The following is a 26,019-nucleotide window of genomic DNA, read 5'->3' on the forward strand; positions in this document are numbered from 1 at the left end:
AATGAAGAGAAGCTTTGGTTCATATAAAAACAAAGCCACAGATTTTGGACTATGACATCATTTTAAATTCTCCATATCAAAAAAAGGAGTTTTTAATCACCTTAAGAGAAAGTTGTCTTTTTATCTTTTTAATGTAAAAAAAAAACAAAAACTAAGGTTTGACTAAATTGTTTGACTTTCTGACCTCTGAATCAGTGTTGTTGTGTGTGTGCAGTGGACTTTGGTGTGAGTGCTCAGTTGGACCGGACGGTGGGTCGGAGGAACACGTTTATCGGGACACCGTACTGGATGGCCCCTGAGGTCATCGCTTGCGATGAGAACCCCGACGCCACGTATGACTTCAAGGTAAATGCAAAGCGCACACACAGCGCTCACAGAACATAACTGAGTGTTTTTTGTTTTTTGGCAGCTGTGTTCCTCTGTGACTGGAAGCATGAAGACACTAAAGTCTGAGCTTCATCCCAACTCAAAAAGTCCAGAAGACTTTCTTTAAGGTTTCAGTAGGAATTCTATGAGAAATGGGAATGACTTATTCCTGTTGAAATCCTATTGATGAACACCTTATAGGATTCCTGTCGCACTGTTAGATGGTTCCTGTTTGAATCTTGTAAGAATCCTGATGGATATTAAGGATTTAGATTTATTCTTATTTTTATATAGGATTCCTTTTGGACTGTTGGAGTGGATCTGGTGGATAATTTGAGTACTTTGATATGGTCACTGTGTTTCAGAGAGAATTTCCTGGTAAACAACACAGTTCACAACCAGATGGAAGTCTGACCTTTAACCCCAGTGACCTTAGCCTTTATCTGAATGAATGACCTTTGGTTGACCTTGTCAGGATAATTCTGGAATCCGCTGACATGTGTGCCAAGGATTGTTTAAATTGGAGGGGTGTCCAAATTTTGACCTTTGACCCTGGTGACCTTGGTCCTGTCTCCATGGATTGATCTTTGGCAAATTTGGGTAATTTTGGAGCCCATCTACAGAGCGCCCCCTGTAGGTGTTATTAATGTGAAGAAGGCCTCTACTGGTGGTTGGCTCTCACTGCGGTATTGTATCACTTCCTGTTCCGGAGCACAGCGGTGTTTTTCTGTATCTGTTAGCTGTTTAATCTGTGCAGTTAGATTGATCTAGTTATCTAGATTACGATTTGTTTCCCAGTGTAATCTTTACGTGCCTTAACTAAAGCACTCCTTCTGCTGAATCACCTCTAAATTATTTACACATTATTCACTTTGCGTGTTTTTAGGAATCCGCTAGCTTAGCGTAGCTACTAGCTCTTAGCCGGTTTAGCATGGCGGCTTCTCCTGTCTCTCCCGCACTTTTCTGCTCTGGGTGTGAAATGTTTAGTTATTCCTCGGCCTCCTTTAGCAGTAACGGTACTTGTAATAAGTGTAGCTTATTCGTAGCTTTGGAGGCCAGGCTGGGCGAATTGGAGACTCGGCTCCGCACCGTGGAAAATTCTACAGCTAGCCAGGCCCCTGTAGTCGGTGCGGACCAAGGTAGCTTAGCCGCCGTTAGTTACCCCCTGGCAGATCCCGAGCAGCGGGAAAGCAGGCTGACTGGGTGACTGTGAGGAGGAAGCGTAGCCCTAAACAGAAGCCCCGTGTACACCGCCAACCCGTTCACATTTCTAACCGTTTTTCCCCACTCGACGACACACCCGCCGAGGATCAAACTCTGGTTATTGGCGACTCTGTTTTGCGAAATGTGAAGTTAGCGACACCAGCAACCATAGTCAATTGTCTTCCGGGGGCCAGAGCAGGCGACATTGAAGGAAATTTGAAACTGCTGGCTAAGGCTAAGCGTAAATTTGGTAAGATTGTAATTCACGTCGGCAGTAATGACACCCGGTTACGCCAATCGGAGGTCACTAAAATTATCATTAAATCGGTGTGTAACTTTGCAAAAACAATGTCGGACTCTGTAGTTTTCTCTGGGCCCCTCCCCAATCAGACCGGGAGTGACATGTTTAGCCGCATGTTCTCCTTGAATTGCTGGCTGTCTGAGTGGTGTCCAAAAAATGAGGTGGGCTTCATAGATAATTGGCAAAGCTTCTGGGGAAAACCTGGTCTTGTTAGGAGAGACGGCATCCATCCCACTTTGGATGGAGCAGCTCTCATTTGTAGAAATCTGGCCAATTTTCTTAAATCCTCCAAACCGTGACTATCCAGGGTTGGGACCAGGAAGCAGAGTTGTAGTCTTACACACCTCTCTGCAGCTTCTCTCCCCCTGCCATCCCCTCATTACCCCATCCCCATAGAGACGGTGCCTGCTCCCAGACTACCAATAACCAGCAAAAATCTATTTAAGCATAAAAATTCAAAAAGAAAAAATAATATAGCACCTTCAACTGCACCACAGACTAAAACAGTTAAATGTGGTCTATTAAACATTAGGTCTCTCTCTTCTAAGTCCCTGTTGGTAAATGATATAATAATTGATCAACATATTGATTTATTCTGCCTTACAGAAACCTGGTTACAGCAGGATGAATATGTTAGTTTAAATGAGTCAACACCCCGGAGTCACACTAACTGCCAGAATGTTCGTAGCACGGGCCGGGGCGGAGGATTAGCAGCAATCTTCCATTCCAGCTTATTAATTAATCAAAAACCCAGACAGAACTTTAATTCATTTGAAAGCTTGTCTCTTAGTCTTGTCCATCCAAATTGGAAGTCCCAAAAACCAGTTTTATTTGTTATTAGCTATCGTCCACCTGGTCGTTACTGTGAGTTTCTCTGTGAATTTTCAGACCTTTTGTCTGACTTAGTGCTTAGCTCAGATAAGATAATTATAGTGGGCAATTTTAACATCCACACAGATGCTGAGAATGACAGCCTCAACACTGCATTTAATCTATTATTAGACTCTATTGGCTTTGCTCAAAAAGTAAATGAGTCCACCCACCACTTTAATCATATCTTAGATCTTGTTCTGACTTATGGTATGGAAATTGAAGACTTAACAGTATTCCCTGAAAACTCCCTTCTGTCTGATCATTTCTTAATAACATTTACATTTACTCTGATGGACTACCCAGCAGTGGGGAATAAGTTTCATTACACTAGAAGTCTTTCAGAAAGCGCTGTAACTAGGTTTAAGGATATGATTCCTTCTTTATGTTCTCTAATGCCATATACCAACACAGTGCAGAGTAGCTACCTAAACTCTGTAAGTGAGATAGAGTATCTCATCAATAGTTTTACATCCTCATTGAAGACAACTTTGGATGCTGTAGCTCCTCTAAAAAAGAGAGCTTTAAATCAGAAGTGCCTGACTCCGTGGTATAACTCACAAACTCGTAGCTTAAAGCAGATAACCCGTAAGTTGGAGAGGAAATGGCGTCTCACTAATTTAGAAGATCTTCACTTAGCCTGGAAAAAGAGTCTGTTGCTCTATAAAAAAGCCCTCCGTAAAGCTAGGACATCTTTCTACTCATCACTAATTGAAGAAAATAAGAACAACCCCAGGTTTCTTTTCAGCACTGTAGCCAGGTTGACAAAGAGTCAGAGCTCTATTGAGCTGAGTATTCCATTAACTTTAACTAGTAATGACTTCATGACTTTCTTTGCTAACAAAATTTTAACTATTAGAGAAAAAATTACTCATAACCATCCCAAAGACGTATCGTTATCTTTGGCTGCTTTCAGTGATGCCGGTATTTGGTTAGACTCTTTCTCTCCGATTGTTCTGTCTGAGTTATTTTCATTAGTTACTTCATCCAAACCATCAACATGTTTATTAGACCCCATTCCTACCAGGCTGCTCAAGGAAGCCCTACCATTATTTAATGCTTCGATCTTAAATATGATCAATCTATCTTTGTTAGTTGGCTATGTACCACAGGCTTTTAAGGTGGCAGTAATTAAACCATTACTTAAAAAGTCATCACTTGACCCAGCTATCTTAGCTAATTATAGACCAATCTCCAACCTTCCGTTTCTCTCAAAAATTCTTGAAAGGGTAGTTGTAAAACAGCTAACTGATCATCTGCAGAGGAATGGTCTATTTGAAGAGTTTCAGTCAGGTTTTAGAATTCATCATAGTACAGAAACAGCATTAGTGAAGGTTACAAATGATCTTCTTATGGCCTCAGACAGTGGACTCATCTCTGTGCTTGTTGTGTTAGACCTCAGTGCTGCTTTTGATACTGTTGACCATAAAATTTTATTACAGAGATTAGAGCATGCCATAGGTATTAAAGGCACTGCGCTGTGGTGGTTCGAATCATATTTGTCTAATAGATTACAATTTGTTCATGTAAATGGGGAATCTTCTTCACAGACTAAAGTTAATTATGGAGTTCCACAAGGTTCTGTGCTAGGACCAATTTTATTCACTTTATACATGCTTCCCTTAGGCAGTATTATTAGACGGTATTGCTTAAATTTTCATTGTTACGCAGATGATACCCAGCTTTATCTATCCATGAAGCCAGAGGACACACACCAATTAGCTAAACTGCAGGATTGTCTTACAGACATAAAGACATGGATGACCTCTAATTTCCTGCTTTTAAACTTAGATAAAACTGAAGTTATTGTACTTGGCCCCACAAATCTTAGAAACATGGTGTCTAACCAGATCCTTACTCTGGATGGCATTACCCTGACCTCTGGTAATACTGTGAGAAATCTTGGAGTCATTTTTGATCAGGATATGTCATTCAGAGCGCATATTAAACAAATATGTAGGACTGCTTTTTTGCATTTACGCAATATCTCTAAAATCAGAAAGGTCTTGTCTCAGAGTGATGCTGAAAAACTAATTCATGCATTTATTTCCTCTAGGCTGGACTATTGTAATTCATTATTATCAGGTTGTCCTAAAAGTTCCCTAAAAAGCCTTCAGTTAATTCAAAATGCTGCAGCTAGAGTACTGACGGGGACTAGAAGGAGAGAGCATATCTCACCCATATTGGCCTCTCTTCATTGGCTTCCTGTTAATTCTAGAATAGAATTTAAAATTCTTCTTCTTACTTATAAGGTTTTGAATAATCAGGTCCCATCTTATCTTAGGGAACTCGTAGTACCATATCACCCCAATAGAGCGCTTCGCTCTCAGACTGCAGGCTTACTTGTAGTTCCTAGGGTTTGTAAGAGTAGAATGGGAGGCAGAGCCTTCAGCTTTCAGGCTCCTCTCCTGTGGAACCAGCTCCCAATTCAGATCAGGGAGACAGACACCCTCTCTACTTTTAAGATTAGGCTTAAAACTTTCCTTTTTGCTAAAGCTTATAGTTAGGGCTGGATCAGGTGACCCTGAACCATCCCTTAGTTATGCTGCTATAGACGTAGACTGCTGGGGGGTTCCCATGATGCACTGAGTGTTTCTTTCTCTTTTTGCTCTGTATGCACCACTCTGCATTTAATCATTAGTGATTGATCTCTGCTCCCCTCCACAGCATGTCTTTTCCTGGTTCTCTCCCTCAGCCCCAACCAGTCCCAGCAGAAGACTGCCCCTCCCTGAGCCTGGTTCTGCTGGAGGTTTCTTCCTGTTAAAAGGGAGTTTTTCCTTCCCACTGTAGCCAAGTGCTTGCTCACAGGGGGTCGTTTTGACCGTTGGGGTTTTACATAATTATTGTATGGCCTTGCCTTACAATATAAAGCGCCTTGGGGCAACTGTTTGTTGTGATTTGGCGCTATATAAAAAATTGATTGATTGATTGATTGAAGGATGAATCCCTGCAGGACGTCTGAGGAAGGATCTGCCTGCTTTGGGATGCCATTAGGGCCCGCGCCCGCCCCCCAGGCGGGAAATTGTCTCTCCGTGTTGCAGCTTTTAAAAAGTGGATTCAGCGTATTTCCTGAAGTGTGCAACTTATTGCAAAGTATTGACGTTCGTATAAAACGTGAAATGTTTTGTGTCCCTGCAGAGCGATCTGTGGTCGTTGGGCATCACGGCGGTAGAGATGGCGGAGGGCGCTCCACGTAAGACACGCAATACTTCTCTTATTAAAGTTAAAAGTTGAAATCTGTTTCCTTCCATTCTTACTTTTTTCCCCAAGACATTCATTTTTCTAATTTATTGTTGGCTTCTGTTCATATTTTCTCCTTTCCTTGTTTCCTTTCCTCTCCTTTCCTGTCTCACATCCTCAGCCCTGTGTGACATGCATCCAATGAGAGCACTCTTCCTTATCCCCAGAAACCCCGCCCCCAGACTCAAGTCTAAGAAGTGGTGAGTCTCCACGCTGCGGTACAACTCGCTGGCGTTCCTCACGGAGTTTTCACGCCGTTCTTCCAGAGTGGAAGTCTGTGGAACCGAGTTTAAATTCAAAGTATTGGTTTGGTTTGTTTCAGGTCGAAGAAGTTCCAGTCGTTCATAGAAAGTTGTCTGGTGAAGAGTCACAGCCAGAGACCGAGTACGGAGCAGCTGCTCAAACACCCGTTCATCAGAGACCTGCCCAACGAGCGGCAGGTCCGCATCCAGCTCAAGGACCACATCGACCGCACCAAGAAGAGGCGGGGCGAGAGGGGTGAGGGCGGAGCAGCGCCACGCGGACTCACCTCACAGCTTCAGACAGCTTCACACTGCCGCTTCAGACACTTGTACACTGCTTCAGATAGCTGCACACTGCTTCAGATAGCTGTAGACTGCTTCAGATAGCTGCACACTGCTTCAGATAGCTGCACACTGCTTCAGATAGCTGTAGACTGCTTCAGACACCTGCACACTGCTTCAGATAGCTGTAGACTGCTTCAGATAGCTGCACACTGCTTCAGATAGCTGCACACTGCTTCAGATAGCTGTAGACTGCTTCAGACACCTGCACACTGCTTCAGACACCTACACACTGCTTCAGACACCTGCACACTGCTTCAGATAGAGGAGACTGCTTCAGACAGCTGTAGACTGCTTCAGACACCTGCACACTGCTTCAGACAGCTGCACACTGCTTCAGACAGCTGTAGACTGCTTCAGACACCTGCACACTGCGTCAGACACCTGCACACTGCTTCAGACACCTGCACACTGCTTCAGACAGCTGCACACTGCTTCAGATAGCTGTAGACTGCTTCAGACACCTGCACACTGCTTCAGATAGCTGCAGACTGCTTCAGACACCTGCACACTGCTTCAGATAGCTGTAGACTGCTTCAGACACCTGCACACTGCTTCAGATAGAGGAGACTGCTTCAGACAGCTGTAGACTGCTTCAGACATCTGCACACTGCTTCAGATAGCTGTAGACTGCTTCAGATAGCTGTAGACTGCTTCAGACACCTGCACACTGCTTCAGATAGCTGTAGACTGCTTCAGACAGCTGCACACTGCTTCAGACAGCTGTAGACTGCTTCAGACAGCTGCACACTGCTTCAGACACCTGCACACTGCTTCAGACACCTGCATACTGCTTCAGATAGCTGTAGACTGCGTCAGACACCTGCACACTGCTTCAGATAGCTGTAGACTGCTTCAGACACCTGCACACTGCTTCAGATAGCTGTAGACTGCTTCAGACACCTGCACACTGCTTCAGATAGCTGTAGACCGCTTCAGACAGCTGTAGACTGCTTCAGACACCTGCACACTGCTTCAGACACCTGCACACTGCTTCAGATAGCTGCACACTGCTTCAGATAGCTGTAGACTGCTTCAGACACGTGCACACTGCTTCAGATAGCTGTAGACCGCTTCAGACAGCTGCACACTGCTTCAGATAGCTGCACACTGCTTCAGACAGCTGTAGACTGCTTCAGACAGTTGCACACTGCTTCAGACAGCTGCACACTGCTTCAGATAGCTGCACACTGCTTTGGATAGCTGTAGACTGCTTCAGACACCTGCACACTGCTTCAGATAGCTGTAGACTGCTTCAGACAGCTGTAGACTGCTTCAGACACCTGCACACTGCTTCAGACACCTACACACTGCTTCAGATAGCTGCACACTGCTTCAGATAGCTGTAGACTGCTTCAGACACCTGCACACTGCTTCAGACACCTACACACTGCTTCAGATAGCTGCACACTGCTTCAGATAGCTGTAGACTGCTTCAGACAGCTGCACACTGCTTCAGATAGCTGTAGACCGCTTCAGACAGCTGCACACTGCTTCAGATAGCTGCACACTGCTTCAGACAGCTGTAGACTGCTTCAGACAGTTGCACACTGCTTCAGACAGCTGCACACTGCTTTGGATAGCTGTAGACTGCTTCAGACAGCTGCACACTGCTTCAGACAGCTGCACACTGCTTCAGATAGCTGTAGACTGCTTCAGATAGCTGTAGACCGCTTCAGACAGCTGCACACTGCTTCAGATAGCTGCACACTGCTTCAGATAGCTGTAGACTGCTTCAGATACCTGCACACTGCTTCAGATAGCTGTAGACTGCTCCAGACACTTGCACACTGCTTCAGATATCTGTAGACTGCTTCAGATACCTGCACACTGCTTCAGACAGCTGCACACTGCTTCAGATAGCTGCACACTGCTTCAGACAGCTGCACACTGCTTCGGACAGCTGCACACTGCTTCAGATAGCTGTAGACTGCTTCAGATACCTGCACACTGCTTCAGATAGCTGTAGACTGCTTCAGACAGCTGCACACTGCTTCAGATAGCTGCACACTGTTTCAGATAGCTGCACACTGCTTCAGATAGCTGTAGACTGCTTCAGATACCTGCACACTGCTTCAGATAGCTGTAGACTGCTTCAGACAGCTGCACACTGCTTCAGATACCTGCACACTGCTTCAGATAGCTGTAGACTGCTTCAGATACCTGCACACTGCTTCAGACAGCTGCACACTGCTTCAGACACCTGCACACTGCTTCAGATAGCTGTAGACTACTCCAGACAATTGCAGACTGCTTCAGACAGTCACAGACTGCTTCAGACAGTCGCAAACTGTTTCAGACAGTTGCAGGCTGCTTCAGACAGCTGCAGACTGCTTCAGACAGCTCCAGACTGCTTCTCATGGTTGCAGAATGCTTCAGACAGCTTCAGACTGCTTCTCATGGTTGCAGACTTCTTCAGACAATTGCAGACTGCTTCTCACGGTTGCAGAATTCTTCAGACAGCTGCAGACTGACTCTCACTGTTGCAGACTTCTTTAGACAGTTGCCAACTTCTCTACACAGCCACAGATTGCTTCAGACAGTCACAGACAGCTGCAGACTGCTTCAGACAACTTGAGGTGGTGGTGAACATCTGCATACAGTGGGTAAAATAAGTACTGAAAACATCACATTTTCTCAGTAAATATTATTTCTGAAGGTGCTATTTACATGAAATTTTCACCAGATGTCGGTAACAACCCAAGTAATACAGACATATAAAGAAATCAAACTATAATGTCCATAAATTAAGTTATGTGTAATAATGTGAAATGACACAGAGAAAAGTATTGAACACTTGAAGAAAGGGAGGTGCAAAAAAGGGTGTGGAAAACCAAGACACCATTTGAAATCTGTCAGTAATTAGAAAGCAATCCTGCCCCTTATCAGTGCATATTAATATCAGATGGTTCAGGGAGAAAAAAGTCTGGTTAGATGAGACCAAAGCTGAACTCTTCGGATGCCATGATACACACCATAAATGTAACTGCACGTCACCCCAAAAACACCACAGCAACAGTGAGGTTTGGAGGTGGAACATCATGGTGTAGGACTGTTTTTCAGCATGCAGCACTGACAAACGTCACATAATTGAAGGAAGGTTGAGCGGAAAAATGTTCTTGATAAAAACCTTCCAGGATGATGTAGATGAAATGAGGGTGGACATTTCAGCAAGACAATGATCTCAAACACACAGACGAGGAAACTCTCAGATGGTTTAATGCCACGTTCACACCGGACGACAAGCGACAGATGGCGGTGACAGGTTGCCATGTAATCCCTATGGAAGGATGCGTTGTGGCGCCACAAAAGTTCAAGCCACGCGATGTGACGCGAATGAAGCGGTTTTGAGCGATTGGCGCATTTGTGGCGCAATATCGTGTCGTGTCGCCCTCCCAAAGTTGAAAAATCGGAACTTTTTCGTCTTGTCGCATCACAATGACCAATCAGGGAGTGGATATGTAGTGACGTGGAGATGTCTGGAGTTTATACTTGATGTGAACATGTCCTGTCTCTGGCAGCCAGCCTGTGAGCAGGACTTATGTCCCTTTTGTCCTTTATAACACAATTATGACAGAGTTGGAGGGGAGAGTGAGCAGCAGCGGCAGTAGTCAGTTTTTTTTTCACTTGCTTGCGTGAACAAATCATCTGTGAAGATTATTTTATTTATTAACTACACAGATGTATAATAAAACAAATGGTGACTGGTTTCTAACACAATTATGACAGTTTAAGGGGAGAGCGAGCAGCAGCAGCGACAGCAGCCACTTTTTTGTTTTCATGCGCGCGCGAATGAATCGTCCGTGAGATAATTTTATTAACTACACAGATGTATAATAAAACAAATGGTGACTGGTTTATAACACAATTATGACAGAGTTTGAGGGGAGAGTGAGGAACTGCAGCAGCAGGCAGTTTTTTTTTTTTTTAAATCACATGTGAGCGCGTGAACGGGACAGGAGGTCCTCAAATTGGGTCCTGGAGAGGCAGAAGTACTGCTGAAAGTGGTCGTCATCCAGACGCAGCTACTGCAGCAAATAATGAAACTCCCTGAATTGGGAACGTATCATGAGGATGTTGTGAACCCAGGGACGGCGCCGCTGGTGACGTTTGTCAGCTTTCCACAACAAATAGAGCACAGCAACTTGCTCCGTGTGATCAAGATCTGGCATGTTGACTTGACGGCGAGCGGAATGGAAGCTCCTCCTCCTATTTGATGACGCACTGGGGTGAATTTTTGCAGCGAAAGCAGAGCGACACACCGCGCGTTGGTGGCGCGTCCATCGCCAGGCGAGAGACGTGAATTTGTGGCGTCGCGTGTCGTGCGGTGTGAACGTGGCATAAGAGAATGAAAATAAAGCTGCTAGAATGGTTCAGCCAATCAGCTGGCGGGAACCCAACAGAAAATCAATGGAAAGAAGTAAAGGTCAGAGTGTTTTGGTTTCCTTGCATGTGTGGATTCTTTAGATTATTGTCGGTGGAACCTTTAGAAGTATATTTACTGAGAAAAATGGTGACGTGTTCGATACTTATTTTACTCACTGTAGTTATTTTTAAAACATGAATGTTGACTCTGTGTGTGTGTGTGTGTGTGTGTGTGTGTGTGTGTGTGTGTGTGTGTGTGTGTGTGTGTGTGTGTGTGTGTGTGTGTGTGTGTGTGTGTGTGTGTGTGTCCTCCTCAGATGAGACAGAGTACGAGTACAGTGGAAGTGAGGAAGAGGATGAAGAGAGGGATGTGGGAGAGCCCAGGTACGATTACTGCAAATACCACAATAGTACTGCTGATACTTCTGCTGTTATCTGCTGCCACACGTACTACAACTACTACTGTAATTAGTACTACTGGTCCCACATCCCCTACAGTTAGTGCTGATACTACCTTTAGTATTAGTCCTGCTACTAGTACTAGTATTTCATGAGTACTCCTGAGTTTAGTTTTATTGTGTATTATTTCTGTTTATTTATTAGAGCAACTTTAAAGAACAAGTTATTAATATTTGGTTCCGCTGATGATGAATCCTCAGAGTAACTTAATTTGACCTTTTATGGATGCATTTGCAGATGATTAATTCTGCTCTGTACTCTCCTCTGATTGGTTGTCCTCCAGCTCCATCATCAACATTCCGGGGGAATCCACTCTAAGGCGGGACTTCCTGCGTCTGCAGCTGGCCAATAAGGAGAGGTCAGAGGCCATCCGCCGCCAGCAGCTGGAGCAGCAGCAGAATGAGGAACACAAGCGCCAACTACTGGCCGAGAGGCAAAAACGCATCGAGGAGCAGAAGGAGCAGCGGCGACGGCTGGAGGAGGTAGCTAGGGTCCTGCATGTCCTTCACAATAAAAGTCTGCCCATTGGTTGGGGGGGGGCAATGAGACATGTCGTTAAAACGCATCGTCTCCCGGATGCAGTGATGGAGAATAAACTCTTTGTTACAGCAACAGCGTCGAGAGCGCGAGCTGAGGAAGCAGCAGGAGCGCGAGCAGAGGAGGCGATACGAAGAGATGGAACAGCTCCGCAGGGAGGAGGAGCGGAGGCACGCGGAACGAGAGCAGGTAAGCAGGTGTCATCCAGGTGGGCGTGGCTTCTCCGCTGACCTCTAAAGTCATCCATGATTATTGATCGGCTGATTGGCTGGAGTTCACCTTGTTAACCCCAAACAAGAAAAAAAAAAAAAAACCCATCACTGAAACATCAAATTTAACTATGACCTAAAACATCTTTTTTTCAGGATCCTATATTCATATTGAACACATTAAAAGCCTTTTTAATCATTACGTTACTCTTTACAGTTTTTTTAACTGTACAATGTTAAATTATTCACTGAGTCACAGACGTGTCCAGATATTTTTTCTGAAGTTAGATTATCAACTTAACGCAATGACTTTTTAAAGAGTTTTTTAAAATTATAGTTAAGGTAATTCTACCGTGGGAATTCATTCATTCATTCATCTTCTACCGCTTAGTCCAATCAGTGGTTGCAGTTGCTGGAGCCTATCCCAGCAGTCATAGAGCGCGAGGTGGGGTACACTCAGGACAGGACGCCAGTCTGTCACAGGGCCACAAACAGACAAACAAACACAGACACACCCACACACACACACACCTACAGACAATTTTAAAGAGTCCAATCCACCAACCCGCATGGATGTGGGAGGAAACCGGAGCACCCGGAGGAAACCCACGCAAACACAGGGAGAACATGCAAACTCCACACAGAAAGGCCACGGGAATTGAACCCACGACCTTCTCGCTGTGAGGCAACAGTGCTAACCACTAAGCCACCATGCTGCCTTACTGTGGGAATTAAAAACTAAAATACATAAAAATGCAGAGTTAGAAAGGGAACAGATGTGACGCTTCGGAACTCGCTTCATAACGAAACATCATGTTAACATTTCAGGAGAAATTTTTGGGAAAATCTGAAGTTCTTTTCAATATTATTTGCAAAACTTTGAATTCAATAAAATATATCATTCTAGCTTGCTGTCAGTTTTAATATATTGCTAACATTTTAGCTTTTACAGGTTGATAAGTTGATATCCAGGTAGTGAGTGAACTAGTTAGAGAGCTAGTTTAGCCCAAACCAGTCTTCCGACCTCTGAAACATTAACGTGCCTCTTGCGTCTTTTTGGCTTTTCTGTTTCTTCGGTTAAGTGACACGTTTGTTGTTCGTACCAAACCAACACAACACACCGCGAGGAAACCGTGTTTTTTCCCACTTTGTTTATCAAACACACTGATTTTGAGTTCCTGCTTCACACTGTGAGGTACATTGCGTGCAGCGTAACTCAAAGATGAGCTTTGTGTCTTTCAGTAATCACTAACTCAATAACCTGGATGATGACCAAGACCAGTCACAAATATGCCAATTCATTCATCTTTGCAGCACGGTGGATTAGTGGTTAGCACTGTTGCCTCACAGCGAGAAGGTCATGGGTTCAATTCCCGTGGTCTTTCTGTGTGGAGTTTGCATGTTCTCCCCGTGTTTGTGTGGGTTTCCTCCCACATCCAAAGACATGCGGGTTAGGTGGACTGGAATCTTTAAATTGTCCATAGGTGTGTGTGTGTGTGTGTGGGTGTGTCTGTGTTTGTTTGTTTGTGGCCCTGCGACAGACAGACTGGCGTCGTGTCCTGGGTGTACCCCGCCTCGCGCTCTATGGCTGCTGGGATAGGCTCCAGACCCCCGCGACCCTTAAAATGGACTAAGCGGTAGACGATGGATGGATTCATATTTGCTAGCTTGCGTGTGTGTATCTAGCAACAAAACAAACAAACAAAGGTTGGTGAGCTCATGTTTTTAACATTTTTTATTTACTATGTATTTCTAATATATATTTTTAGCTCATCGGGTAATGTTAGAATATTATAATGCAACCCAAATTTTTGGCATTCGATATTTATGAACTACGCCACCGAGCAGGAATTTGCATGTTTGCACGTTCCTGGCGTGATGCAGTTCTCTTCTCATTTTTCTCTCTAAAGCTGGGTTTACGCTGTGCAAGTTTTGGCCCTTTTTCAGCCAATTTTTCGCTTGTGCAAGAATTTTTTGGATCACACCGAGTTTCAGCTTAATCGTGCGTCCTGCATCGTGCAGTATACATGGAGTAACGAGCTGCATTTAACCTCTCACGACCACCTCCTGATCGGCGATCGTATGGTCGGATGAAAATCAAACCTGTTTGATATTCTGGTCGGCCGTCGTGAGGGTGTCCCGCTGCTGAAGCAGCGTAACAAGCGCCTCTCACGCTGCGCCTGTGCAAACACAGCAGAGAGCATAAACAGTGATCATCTCTTTGGGAGAGCAGCTTCTGTTTCTTTTTCCCCATTATTCTTCAACTCATTTAAAGTCTTGGATTGTTTTGTTTGTTTTTTTTACTTTGATGTCTCCCATTGAGAGTTTTTGTAAAAATAAGAAATGTAAATAAAGTTTGGAAAAAAAAAGAAAAAAAAAAGTTTCTGTTTACGTTTTGCTTCCGGAAACATGAGTCCGACGTGTGGTTTTTGAACGTACAATGTGAGCAGTCAGATCGTATCAGAGCATCGGGCCGTACAGTGTGAGAACATGAATCGTGCCCTCTGAACTTTGACACCGTGCGGTTTTGTCGCACAGTTGGAGCTGGAGCCGAGTACAACGACTGAAAATATCGTACAGTGTCTGCCCAGCTTTAGTGTTTTCTTCCTCGTCATGCTAACCCGATGCGACACTAGCACCATGCTAACCTGCTAAACGGCTTCCTTTTCTACATTCCAGCTTCAGTAAAGCTGCTTTAATCCCTTAAACCTGCTCAACTTTGCACTGTTTCTACTTTTATCTGTTCTCTGTTCTCCCCCCTCCTCCGTTCTTTTCCCTTCCTTCTTTTTTCTCCTGTGGTGATGTCACTTCTCTCCTGGCTGGCTGGGCTCTGATTGGCTGGCTGTGCTGCTGTCCCGGGCTGTGATTGGTTAGGAGTATATCCGCAGACAGCTGGAGGAGGAGCAGAGGCAGCTGGAGATCCTGCAGCAGCAGCTCCTGCAGGAGCAGGCGCTACTGCTGGTAACTGACGCACAAACACCCCACTTTAGCAACAGCCACGAAGGTTTCCATGACAACCGCCACTTTAGAAACGGTACAGGCACCAGGAAGTGGTGGGCGGAGCACATCAGTCGATTGTTTACTTTTTCAGGGCGATCGATATGCGATCAATACTGAGCCCATGAACACCTGGTGGCTCGGAGAAACGATGTCACACACTTTAAAGTGACATTTTTAACCCCTGCGCCATCGTCCTTTTCAGTAACAACAAACACGCCATTAAACGCACTCAATGCTGCGCGCGCACACACACAGGGAAAACAAGCGTCTGGAAAGCATCTGTTGGCTTTATGACATCACATAGGTTCTGTTTAATGAGCAGTGATTTATAGTGAGTGGTGGTTTGATTGCTGCTCTACATTGAGGAGAAGAAAAAGAGGAATTCATCCTAATCTGCCCCCTGGTGGTTAATCTGTTTCATCCTTCAGCTTTATGCAAATCAAAGTTGTCAACAAAAACACTCTTGAAGTTTTTTTATATTTTTGAGGAATCTTGCAGAAAAATGACATCAGAATCAGTTTTCACATCTTGATTTGGACTGAGGTTTCAGTCATTCACACAGATAAACATCAGAACCGCCATCACACCGCGAAAACTAAATGAGCGGATCGTCTCGGTGCTTCCAGTTGTCACACAGTCAGAGTTTTGTTTATTTCTTTCTTTTTTTTTACATGACATGCTGCCCATTTATGGTCATGTTTTGATGTGGAGATATACCGCCCTCTGCTGGCTGCATTAGCACTGAGACATTTAGCCCCCCCTTACTGAAAAATAGGAGCAAAATGCTCCTATTTACAGTCAAAATGTAGCATTTTTGGTTAAAAACGATTTTTGTGGCGTCACAGTCTGTTTCTCGTCTATTTCAGATCTCTGATGATCTCGGCGTGGTGGTTCGTGTCTCTGGGTCTTGGGGTGTTTGTTGATGCTGATACATTTGCAGTAGAATGAAGGTCCAAGTCTTCAGGGTCCTGGTGTTTCCCATCTTACTGTCTGGTTGTCAGACTTGGACTCAAATAGGGCTGCAGCTATTGATTATTTTAGTAATCGAGTATTCTATCAATCTGGCAATTAATCGAGTAATTGGTTAAAAAAAAACCTTTTGCATTTTTAAACATCACCAGTCCAGGTGGCACAATGTCACCGCATCATCACACAAATTGTCAAATTTAGTGTGTCCCTTTCTGTTTTCCTGGATAATTATTTATTTTTTCACATTTTTACAAGTTTTGGATCTTTCCCGGTGTCAGGAGCTCAGCGCTGAGCTCCTGACACCGGACTGTAAGCGCAGGCGGTCAGTGTCCTCAGTCAGTCAGTCAGGCTGCATGTGAACGTGAGCACAGTCTGTGAAATACTGGTCCCTTGGAGGGGTGCGACGATTTACCCAAACTGACTTCAAACATGACTAAATGAAGTACTTTTATTTATTTTCAGAAATGCGCTCCGTTCTCAAAACAGTACATGAAGGGCCCCCCCCCCCACGTCTCTTTAAAATGCTGAAACAAGGATGTTTAAGTACGTTTGTGAGTACTGGCAGCTTTTTTTTTTTTCTTTTTTTTTTGAGGGGGGGGGACACACACACAACGGGCTCTGAACTTTGATATCTGATGTTTGGAGTCCTGACGAGGCAAAGGCGAGTGCCGTTTGCGTTGCATGTACCGTATGGAGTCAGTTTCTCTTTAAATGCGCAGTCAGTCTGTTTCAGATGATCAGCATGAACCCTCTGTCTCTTAAAAGGCTTTATTTTACTCTGTGTTGCGTTGGAAAGCTGTAGCTTTTGGTGCTACAGATTAGCTCTTACGCGACTTATGCGCATGCTCTAGTCTTCTTCTGTTTGTTTTTCTTGGGACGTTACAGTGCCGCATACAGGCCTGGCATATGTACTACAATGTTAAATGGAGCTTCGAGGCACAGAATTTGCCTCAAACATTTTTTGTAATTGAATTATTCAAGTTACTCGACTAATCGTTCCAGTCCTAAGACGAGGACTGGATGTCTTTGGTCCCAGGTCTCTGTGGAGGATCTTTGGGTCCCACTGGAATGGCTTTATGTCCAGTGAACAGTTACTTAGTGAGACTCAGATGAGGAAGATCACTGTGACGTCAGACAACACGTTTGGTCCACGTGGTGAGTTTCTCTGGACATGATTCAGGACAGCAGTGTCTCAGGACTGTAGTGGTTGGAGAAGGTTAAGGACACGCCCACATTTCACCTGGCTGTCGCAGATAGATGGGGACTTCAGGGATGTTGGGATGGACTGGTTGTCTGGCTGGGTGGTTGCCGTCCACGATGCACAGCATTCCCAGACCTGACCGGGTCTCCTGCGACTCTCCACATGAGAAAATATTTCTGTCGTGGTCCTGCGTCTTCAAACAGAAGCTTCGCTGAGCGTCTGGTTTTGCGTTGTTGTGCAGGAGTACAAGCGGAAGCAGATCGAGGAGCAGCGTCAGGCCGAGCGGCTGCAGAGGCAGCTGCAGCAGGAGCGCGCGTACCTGGTGTCGCTGCAGCAGCAGCAACAGCAGGAGGCGCCGCAACGGCCGCCGCAGGACAAGAAACAGCTGTACCACTACAAGGACCAGGCGCCCGGCAGCAACGACAAACCCGCCTGGGCCAAAGAGGTAACCGCACACCGCCGCCGCCGTTTAAATCCTGACATCCCAATTTTCCTTCAGTCGTTTGGTTTGCTGTGTGGCAGAAGGACAGTTTAATTCTGAGTTATATTTGGAAACATCTCCACCTGTCAAAAATCACAATTATCAGCAAAAAAAAACCCCACTTAAAGAGTGTTTTTTTTTGTTTTTGTTTTGTTTTTAAGAAAGTAAACTTCTTACAGCCAAATGACTGAATAAGGTGCACTCCATTTATTTTTTTAATTATATAATTTATAATTAATATATTTATTCATTATTACTTTATTTGCTTTAATCCCTGAGTGTTGATTCATTTTCAGCCACTTCAGATCACCGGATTCCTAAATGTGATTCATCATCTTTATCACTTTTTACAGCACATAAGAGCAACAGAAGGAAAATATGAGGAAACTCTGAAACAGACTCAGCGATGTGACTCTGCAAAGGTTGTTTCAGAAGGTTTATTTCTGTTGATGAAGCGCCAGTGGATTGTTTTCCGTGTGCGGACAGGAAACAGGTCTAATCAGCTTCACGTCACCACAAGCAGCTTTTACGATTTCTATTTTTATTTATACGCATTCCCGCTGATTAGCGAAGGCTGACGTGAGTCACTGGCGTCTTTTCTTTCCATGTCTCATCTGTGAGTTGAAGGAGTTTCTCTCATGTTTGATTGCTTCTAAATTATTGATTTGTTTACTTTTTTAGGTGTGACAACTGGGCAAAAATCCACGTGCTGCCAAAGTTCCATTTTTATCTTTAACAAGGTTTTCTTGCAGGACGTCTCTGATTAGTCGCCATTTTTCTTTTATTTTTAATTACAACATATATTATTGTTGTTACAATGTCTATTTATCTAATTTAAAAGAAAACATTATCAAATGTGATGCACTCAACGGGGTCATAGCAGTGTTAGCCAGCAGGCTAATTAATTCATTGATTGATTATCTAATCTATGTTATAATAGCCAAGTGGCCTCTGTGTGTGTGCGTGTGTATAACGTAGATCACAGAGAAACCAGGGAGAGCTGACATTCGCCATTTGCTATGTTTATGCATTTTGGGTGAAGGATGAACGTTGTGAAAACAGAAAGTTGATAGGACAAATATTTTTTAAGAAATTAGCAACATTAACTAACAACAGTGAACAATGGACATTGTGCTCCAATGCACCATGGGAGTTTGGGGTTTTGGAGTTTAAATACTATTGCGGTTCATGTTTCTTTAACAGTGTTGTTAGCATTATTGACTTATTGTGTTTTTGTAGTTTATTTGGTTTAGTCAGTTAAGTGTCATGTTGCTGGTACCATGAGTGAGAAGTGAAGTGTGTTTGTCTTCCACCACCGTCTCTGTTTGTGGGTGTGTAAAAGTAAAAGCACCACTGCAGAAAAGACAAAAAGCTCTGGCTCAGCCTTCGTTCATTTTGTGCTGATCGCCACAATATATTAAAAGAGAAGTGGCCTGTGTGCGTGTGTGCATGTGTGTGTATAACTTTGATTACAGACAAACTGGGGAGATCTGATGTTTGGTATGTTTATGTATTTTGGGTCAAAGATGACCTCCACCAAAACGGAATGTTGACAGGACTAATATTCTTGGAGAAACTACAGATATCAGCAAACAACACTGAACAATGGACAGTGATAATTACATTCTGGGCTCAAACACCATTCTGCAGGGGCGGAAAATCATCTGTATATTAAAAGCAAAGTGGTGTCTGTGTATGCGGGTGTGCGTGTTTTTATTTAGTAAGTTCAATGTAAGTATGTAATATAATTCTAAATACATTAAAAATACATGGATGACACAAGATAGTGAAATTATTTCTGTTGTGGTCCATTTAAAAATAAAATGACAAAATAGAAGTAATAATAAAATAAAATATTAATAATAGTGTGTATATGATAACAAGAACCTAAACAATGTATAAATACATTGACAGTAAATTAATATTTTAAAAAATTACATAATTAACAGGAAATAAAAGGGTTGAGTTCTTGTTCTAAAAACATTCTGGACTCACGCAACATTCCAACTCATTATAGAAACTTTGCATCATTTATTACCACTCTTGAAATATGTCAGCTCCCTATTTTATAAACACGACCCAATCTAGAGCCTGTGGATCCCCACAGACAACACACTAGTAACAACAAATAAGTTACTCATAAGGAGACCGGACACACCCCTAAACTAGTTTTGAGTTAACTTCTCAAATGAATAAACTGTCGAGACCTTGCCACACATTTGAGCAGCTTTTGTCACCATCTAGTGGGTGATGTGAGTATTTCAGAGCTTCTGTTATTTCCTACTTCAAACCCAAAATTCAGTACAAAAGGCATTAAAAATGTCAGAAATACATAATGTATATAGATTTTTGTTTGTTTGTGTTTGCATGCAGAACTTTGACCTCAGAGTATTACTTTGACCTCAGAGTATTAATGGATGAAAATTTTGATTTTGAGAGTTTTACAGTTGTTGAGTTTTAAGATAGAAAGTTTTGCCAGAAGGACAGAATTTCCTCTGACAAGAACTTACAGTTTTAATTAATAATAACAATATAACAATAGTAGTTATCCTATTAAAAAAATACTTAGGTGTTATTTTGGTTGTTTTCTTGGCACTTTACTTGTTTTTTCTTGTGTGTGTGTGTGTGTGTGTGTGTGTGTGTGTGTGTGTGTGTGTGTGTGTGTGTGTGTGTGTGTGTGTGTGTGTGTGTGTGTGTGAGAGAGAGAGACAATTTCAGTTCATTCAGTTTATATCGCGCCAACTCGCAACAATGTTGTCTCAAGGTGCCTCACACAAAAACAATTCAAAAACAAATTAAAATGAATTAAAAGATTAAAAAGCACAATTTAAAAGACACAATTAAAAGAACAAAAAGAAAAAATAAAGAAATAAAAAACAATTAACACAATAAAAATTATAATGGCATAACATGCTATTCATAGGCATGGGAGAACAAATGCGTTTTGGGTCTAGACGTAAAAGTGTCCACAGAATCTGACTGCCTCACTGACACAGGGAGACTGTTCCACAGAGCAGGGGCACAGTAAGAGAAGGCTCTTTAACCCACTGACGTTCTTCACCCTTGGAACACAAAGTAGGTCTGCATGCTGCGAACGCAAAGCCTGGGCCGGTACATAGGGTTTCACCAAATCAGCCAGGTAGCAAGGCGCCAGTCTGTGAACAGTTTTATAGGTTAACAGTAAGACCTTAAAGTCTGCTGTCATACAGACAGGAAGCCAGTGAAGAGATGCCAGAATGGGGGTAATGTGGTCAAACCTTCTGCTTCATGTCGAAAGTCTGGCAGCAGCATTTTGAACCAGCTGGAGACCCCTAATGCTGGACTGCGGTAAACCAGAAAATAGAACATTACAAAAATCCAATCTAGAAGAAACTGTGTGTGTGTGTGTGTGTGTGTGTGTGTGTGTGTGTGTGTGTGTGTGTGTGTGTGTGTGTGTGTGTGTGTGTGTGTGTGTGTGTGTGTGTGTGTGTGTGTGTGTCAGCATGAAGCCACATTGGATGAGTAAAAACAGTTTGAATAATCAGCTCATTGTTTCATACTTTCTCCACAGAAGTATGAAAGTCTAAGTGTTTTCATCAGCGAGATTTCGACTGATGTATCAATTGTTTTTTGCTTTTCCAAAGCTATAAATGTGTGTTGGTTTTTTTTTTTCTTTCTCACAACCTCAAGTTGACTTTATTGCAGCAGAAAACCAACACGGCCTCAGAAACAGTTCAGAAAACGTTTCCGGATGCTCGTAGCCATTTTCCGTTTCGCCACGTTGTCTTTTTCGTAAACACTCACTCTGTTCCCCAGGTGATGCGTCGAGCTCAGAGCAACTCGCCGCGGCTCCCTGTCAAGAAATACTGCTCCTTCAGGGTGCCGCGAGGCGCTAACCTCGACGAGCTGCTCCAGCTTCCTGGGTACAAACCTCGGCCCCGCCCACCTTCCTACCCCGCCCATGTCAGTCCCTCCAGGAATTACCTCGACCCTTCCCATGTGCCGCGCCTCCGTGTGACTTGTGTCCCTGACCCCGCCCCTGATTCTCTCGCACCAGTTATGAGGAGGCAGAGCCCAGACAGGAGCCCAGATTCCAGAGGGCGGAGCCCAGGTCACCGGGTCAGTCGGAGGATTTAAAGGATTCTTTGCTCTCCCTTTTTAACTAACCCTGGTTGGTGGAAGGGTTTAACCTCTGACCCCTCCTCTAATAGTTTCTTTCTCTAACCAGGTGGGCTCGCCTCGTTAACGTGGGCGGACACGTTGGCGAGAACTTTCACCTTCCACGTCAAATGCTTTTCCTCTTTAATGTTCACAATTTTAACTTTCATCACTTTTTATTATTACTGCTGGAGCTAAAAATGTTTTAATTTTCTAAAAAAACTAAACAAACATTTTAGCAGAAGTTGATGTATTTTATCAAGAAGAATTCATTAGATGTTGGTGTTGATTGACACCTGGATCATTATTGGTTATTGATAATTACACTGCATGTGAAAACTTTTCACGTCCCTCCAACTTCACATTTGTGTTTTATGATATCAGTTTCTTTCTGTATATAATAATAATAATAATTATTATTATTGTTATTATGGCTGCCAAAAAAAATGTTAATTTAGATGGTTTTTTTTTTGGGTTTTTTTTTTGCTGTAGACAACAATAACTATTTCATTTAAAAATAAACAAACTTGCCAACATGATCTAAATTAACTAAACTATAAAACACAAAATAATGGATTCTATAGGCACTCACTCTTTAATGTAAAACAATTAAATCATCACTTTTACAGCCAGCATAATTCATTCATGAAACATTAAGTAGCTTAGTTTACTTAACGTGTGTCCAGATGGTGATGAGTCAGTATTGTGACAAAATGATTGGGGCAAAGACAAAAGAACAATCTGCTCAAATTCACAAAAAGCTGAGTGACACAAGAAAATGTCAAAATTACTGAGTGTGCATGAAGGAGAAAAGTGAGGGAAGCCACCAAGACAGTATGACTTCTGTGAAAGAAGCTCGTCTATGTTTCATTAATTATGTTCAATGGTGGGCACAGTTCTGCTAACCGCTAATTAGTGAAGCTAACTTTCTTGTTAGCAGATTAGCTTTTCAGCTAACTTCAGAAATCATCAGCAGACAAATTAGCTTCCAATAAATTTAGTTCTGATAGCCTTTAGACCGCTAACATGTTTTTTTAACATAGTTTTGCTATGTAATTTGCAGCAGGTAGGCAGCTGAGAGGAGCTGAGCTCATCTCTACCCCAGCAGAAGGAGCCTGGCCAACATGCTGCCACAAAAAAAAGCAAAAGTCATTTTCCATGACAGCATATAGTGGTCCAGCCGTGCAGGTTTGACTTATGGTTTTGATTTATATATCAAATTAATCTGGATAGAATAACTACATTAATGTCAACTCTGTCATTTGTACAAAGTGAAAATATAACACATATCTTTTAATTTTAAAATAATGCACTAATTCTGAAGTTTCCCTGCTTCCCTAAAGCAGTGGGCATGGTGCACAAAGAAGCGCTGACTCAAGCGTTGGTGGTGTTTAAACTGAAAATCAGCTTGTTAGCTGAGAGTGTACCGGAGACAATACTGAAAGTTATCTGTTAGCGGTTAGCTGTAGCTTCTGATACATTTTTTGGTGGTTTATCGGTTTAGTGTTATAAAAGATAACGTTTCAGTTAGCTGATTAGCAGTTATCAAAGCTAACTTTTTGGTTAGCTGTGCCCACCACTGATTATCTTATTGTAAAAATGATCATTTAATTGTTCTATTGAAGGGTGAGTGTGTTTCAGATTTGACTTAGTTTACTCCTTTTGTTGAGTTTTGTTTTCACTTTGAAATTATTTGTTTTTTTTTTTGTTTTTTTTTATAATTATCATCTAAGAAGCCTGAATTTTATTTTATTTTAATTTGATGTCATAAAGCCATCAAAGCCTTTAAGGCCATGTACTTAATAACAAACACTAACATCACTTTTCCGCTTTTGGGCTTCTTTCTGTTTATTTTCTCTCCTGTCACAGATTCTCCACTTATTTTTCTTCTATCTTTCACACATTAAACCAGATTTCAGCAGTTATTTATTGACAAGGGGAGAAATAACAACTGTTTTCCTCTAATTTGCATGAAATGTTATTATTTGAACTATAATAATTTGGTGAATTTTTTGCAGATTTGACCTCTGGTGTGGTTGTGTGATTTATTTATTTATTGGAGTGGTTCGGTACATATGAACTCGCCCTCAACATAAATCGAGGCTACATTACTCGGCCTGCATTTAGGGCGGAGCTCCAGGTCTGCCCCCTGGTGGCTGCACACGGACTGATGTAGGTCAGATGTAGCTCTATCTGGGCGCGTACCCGTGGACGAGGTCGACCGGCATCTCAGCTCCTCACTCTGATTGCAGCTGTCACATTTCAAGATAAATGAAAAATATCGACTTCGAAAGTGATGTTTGACATGAAGAGCGCAGACTTCTGCCAGCCACTGCTGAAACTTTATGACTTTAAAAATCAGAACACTGTTGCCAGGGTATCTAATTATACCTGGTAATAGTGCCCACTGGTGGCATCACTGCCTCTGGCAGAAACCTATTTTAATCTTAAAAATTCATTTATTTGTTCTTCCTTCCACCCATTGAGAGATAAAATCAGAATTCATTCAGAATTCTCTTAAAGTGAAAAAGAAACATTAAAGAACAAGATGAAAGAAAAACTTTCAGCAAAGAACCAGCTTTTGAAGATATTTTACACAAAAACCATAAAACTTCGACCCTCTGCACGGGAAAACCACCGTTAAAAATGGGGCAAATTAACGAACCTCTGCAGCTGAATGTGCTTTAGCAAACAATCGAGTTAGCTAGCCACGGTTAGGCTAGCTAATATAGCGAGCTAGCTAGCTCCATCATTCCCCAGTTAATGAAATAAACATTTAAAAACAATACAATTACTTTCCATGTAAAACTGGCTGTAAACAACATCAGGAGCAGCTGTTTGTTTGAAGCTGTGATTACATTCGTGGTTTTAGAACAAATTTAATCCATGCTATCTGTAAGTTGAGCCGCTAATGCTCATATACAGGGTGAACAAAAAAACAGAATCCATAAAACTATTAATATATCCTACAAAGGTCCCTTTCAGTCTGTGTACGATCATTCCCCAAAGCTTCAGTTATCTTGGTCACTTTGCATAAACGTCACATTTGTCCAAAATTTGCCCCAAATGGTGTGATTTGTTGGTGAAATCAGGATATGAATCCTCTGTACAAATTTCATAACGATATATGAAGTGAGTACAATGAGTACAAATCATAAATTCCTAAATAAATAAATAAAACCGAGCCTTTTTTATTATTTATTATTACACTATGTAACAAATTTTTATTTTTGTTTTGTTCCTGGGTACACAGTGTGTTTTCCTAACCTGTTATGCCTTAAATAAATAGAAAATAGCTGTTATTCCACAGAAACTTTGCTTCTGTGATCAGGACAGATATTTTGAAATTTGTCTGTTTTCAAGAATACGAGGGCTGTCCATAAAGTATAGGTCCTTTTTATTTTTTTCAAAAACTATATGGATTTCATTCATATGTTTTTACGTCAGACATGCATGAACCCTCGTGTGCATGCGTGAGTTTTTCCACGCCTGTCGGTGACGTCATTCGCCTGTGAGCACTCCTTGTGGGAGGAGTCGTCCAGCCCCTCGTCGGAATTCCTTTGTCTGAGAAGTTGCTGAGAGACTGGCGCTTTGTTTGATCAAAATTTTTTCTAAACCTGTGAGACACATCGAAGTGGACACGGTTTGAAAAATTAAGCTGGTTTTCAGTGAAAATTTTAACGGCTGATGAGAGATTTTGAGGTGATTCTGTCGCTTTAAGGACTTCCCACGGTGCGAGACGTCGCACTGCGCTCTCAGGCAGCGTCATCAGCCTGTTTCAAGCTGAAAACCTCCACATTTCAGGCTCTATTGATCCAGGACGTCGTGAGAGAACAGAGAAGTTTCAGAAGAAGTCGGTTTCAGCATTTTATCCGGATATTCCACTGTTAAAGGAGATTTTTTTAATGAAAGACGTGCGGACGGGCGCGGCGGCACAGGATAAACACCTCCGTGTAGATAACCGTTAGTAAAATCCAGGCGGCTTTTGATGGCTTTCAGTGGAGTGAGTATATGAGAAATTGTTTAACAGCTGGACATGTTCCAACTTGTCCTTAAGGCTTCCAACGGAGGTGTTTTTTCCTGTGGCGGAGCGTCGC

The 26,019-nt window shown here is 42.7% G+C and overlaps 1 protein-coding gene across 6 annotated transcripts in view; it reads left to right on the top strand.

Annotated features, from left to right (window-relative positions):
• tnikb (TRAF2 and NCK interacting kinase b) overlaps window positions 1–26,019 on the top strand; it is a 92,474-nt gene that overhangs the window by 25,125 nt on the left and 41,330 nt on the right. For 4 of the 6 annotated variants that reach the window (XM_034187349.1, XM_034187564.1, XM_034187418.1 and 1 more), the window contains exons 7-16: window positions 215–345; window positions 5,879–5,933; window positions 6,102–6,180; window positions 6,303–6,478; window positions 11,247–11,313; window positions 11,672–11,870; window positions 11,998–12,114; window positions 15,009–15,095; window positions 17,546–17,749; window positions 21,581–21,883. In XM_034187349.1, the coding sequence (XP_034043240.1) occupies window positions 215–345; window positions 5,879–5,933; window positions 6,102–6,180; window positions 6,303–6,478; window positions 11,247–11,313; window positions 11,672–11,870; window positions 11,998–12,114; window positions 15,009–15,095; window positions 17,546–17,749; window positions 21,581–21,883 (1,418 nt within the window). The remainder of the gene's footprint in view (window positions 1–214; window positions 346–5,878; window positions 5,934–6,101; window positions 6,181–6,302; window positions 6,479–11,246; window positions 11,314–11,671; window positions 11,871–11,997; window positions 12,115–15,008; window positions 15,096–17,545; window positions 17,750–21,580; window positions 21,884–26,019) is intronic. The other 2 variants (XM_034187701.1, XM_034187487.1) reach the window with 2 other exon arrangements.

Source organism: Thalassophryne amazonica, chromosome 1, assembly GCF_902500255.1.
Source record: "Thalassophryne amazonica chromosome 1, fThaAma1.1, whole genome shotgun sequence".
Classification (NCBI taxonomy): Eukaryota; Metazoa; Chordata; class Actinopteri; order Batrachoidiformes; family Batrachoididae; genus Thalassophryne; species Thalassophryne amazonica.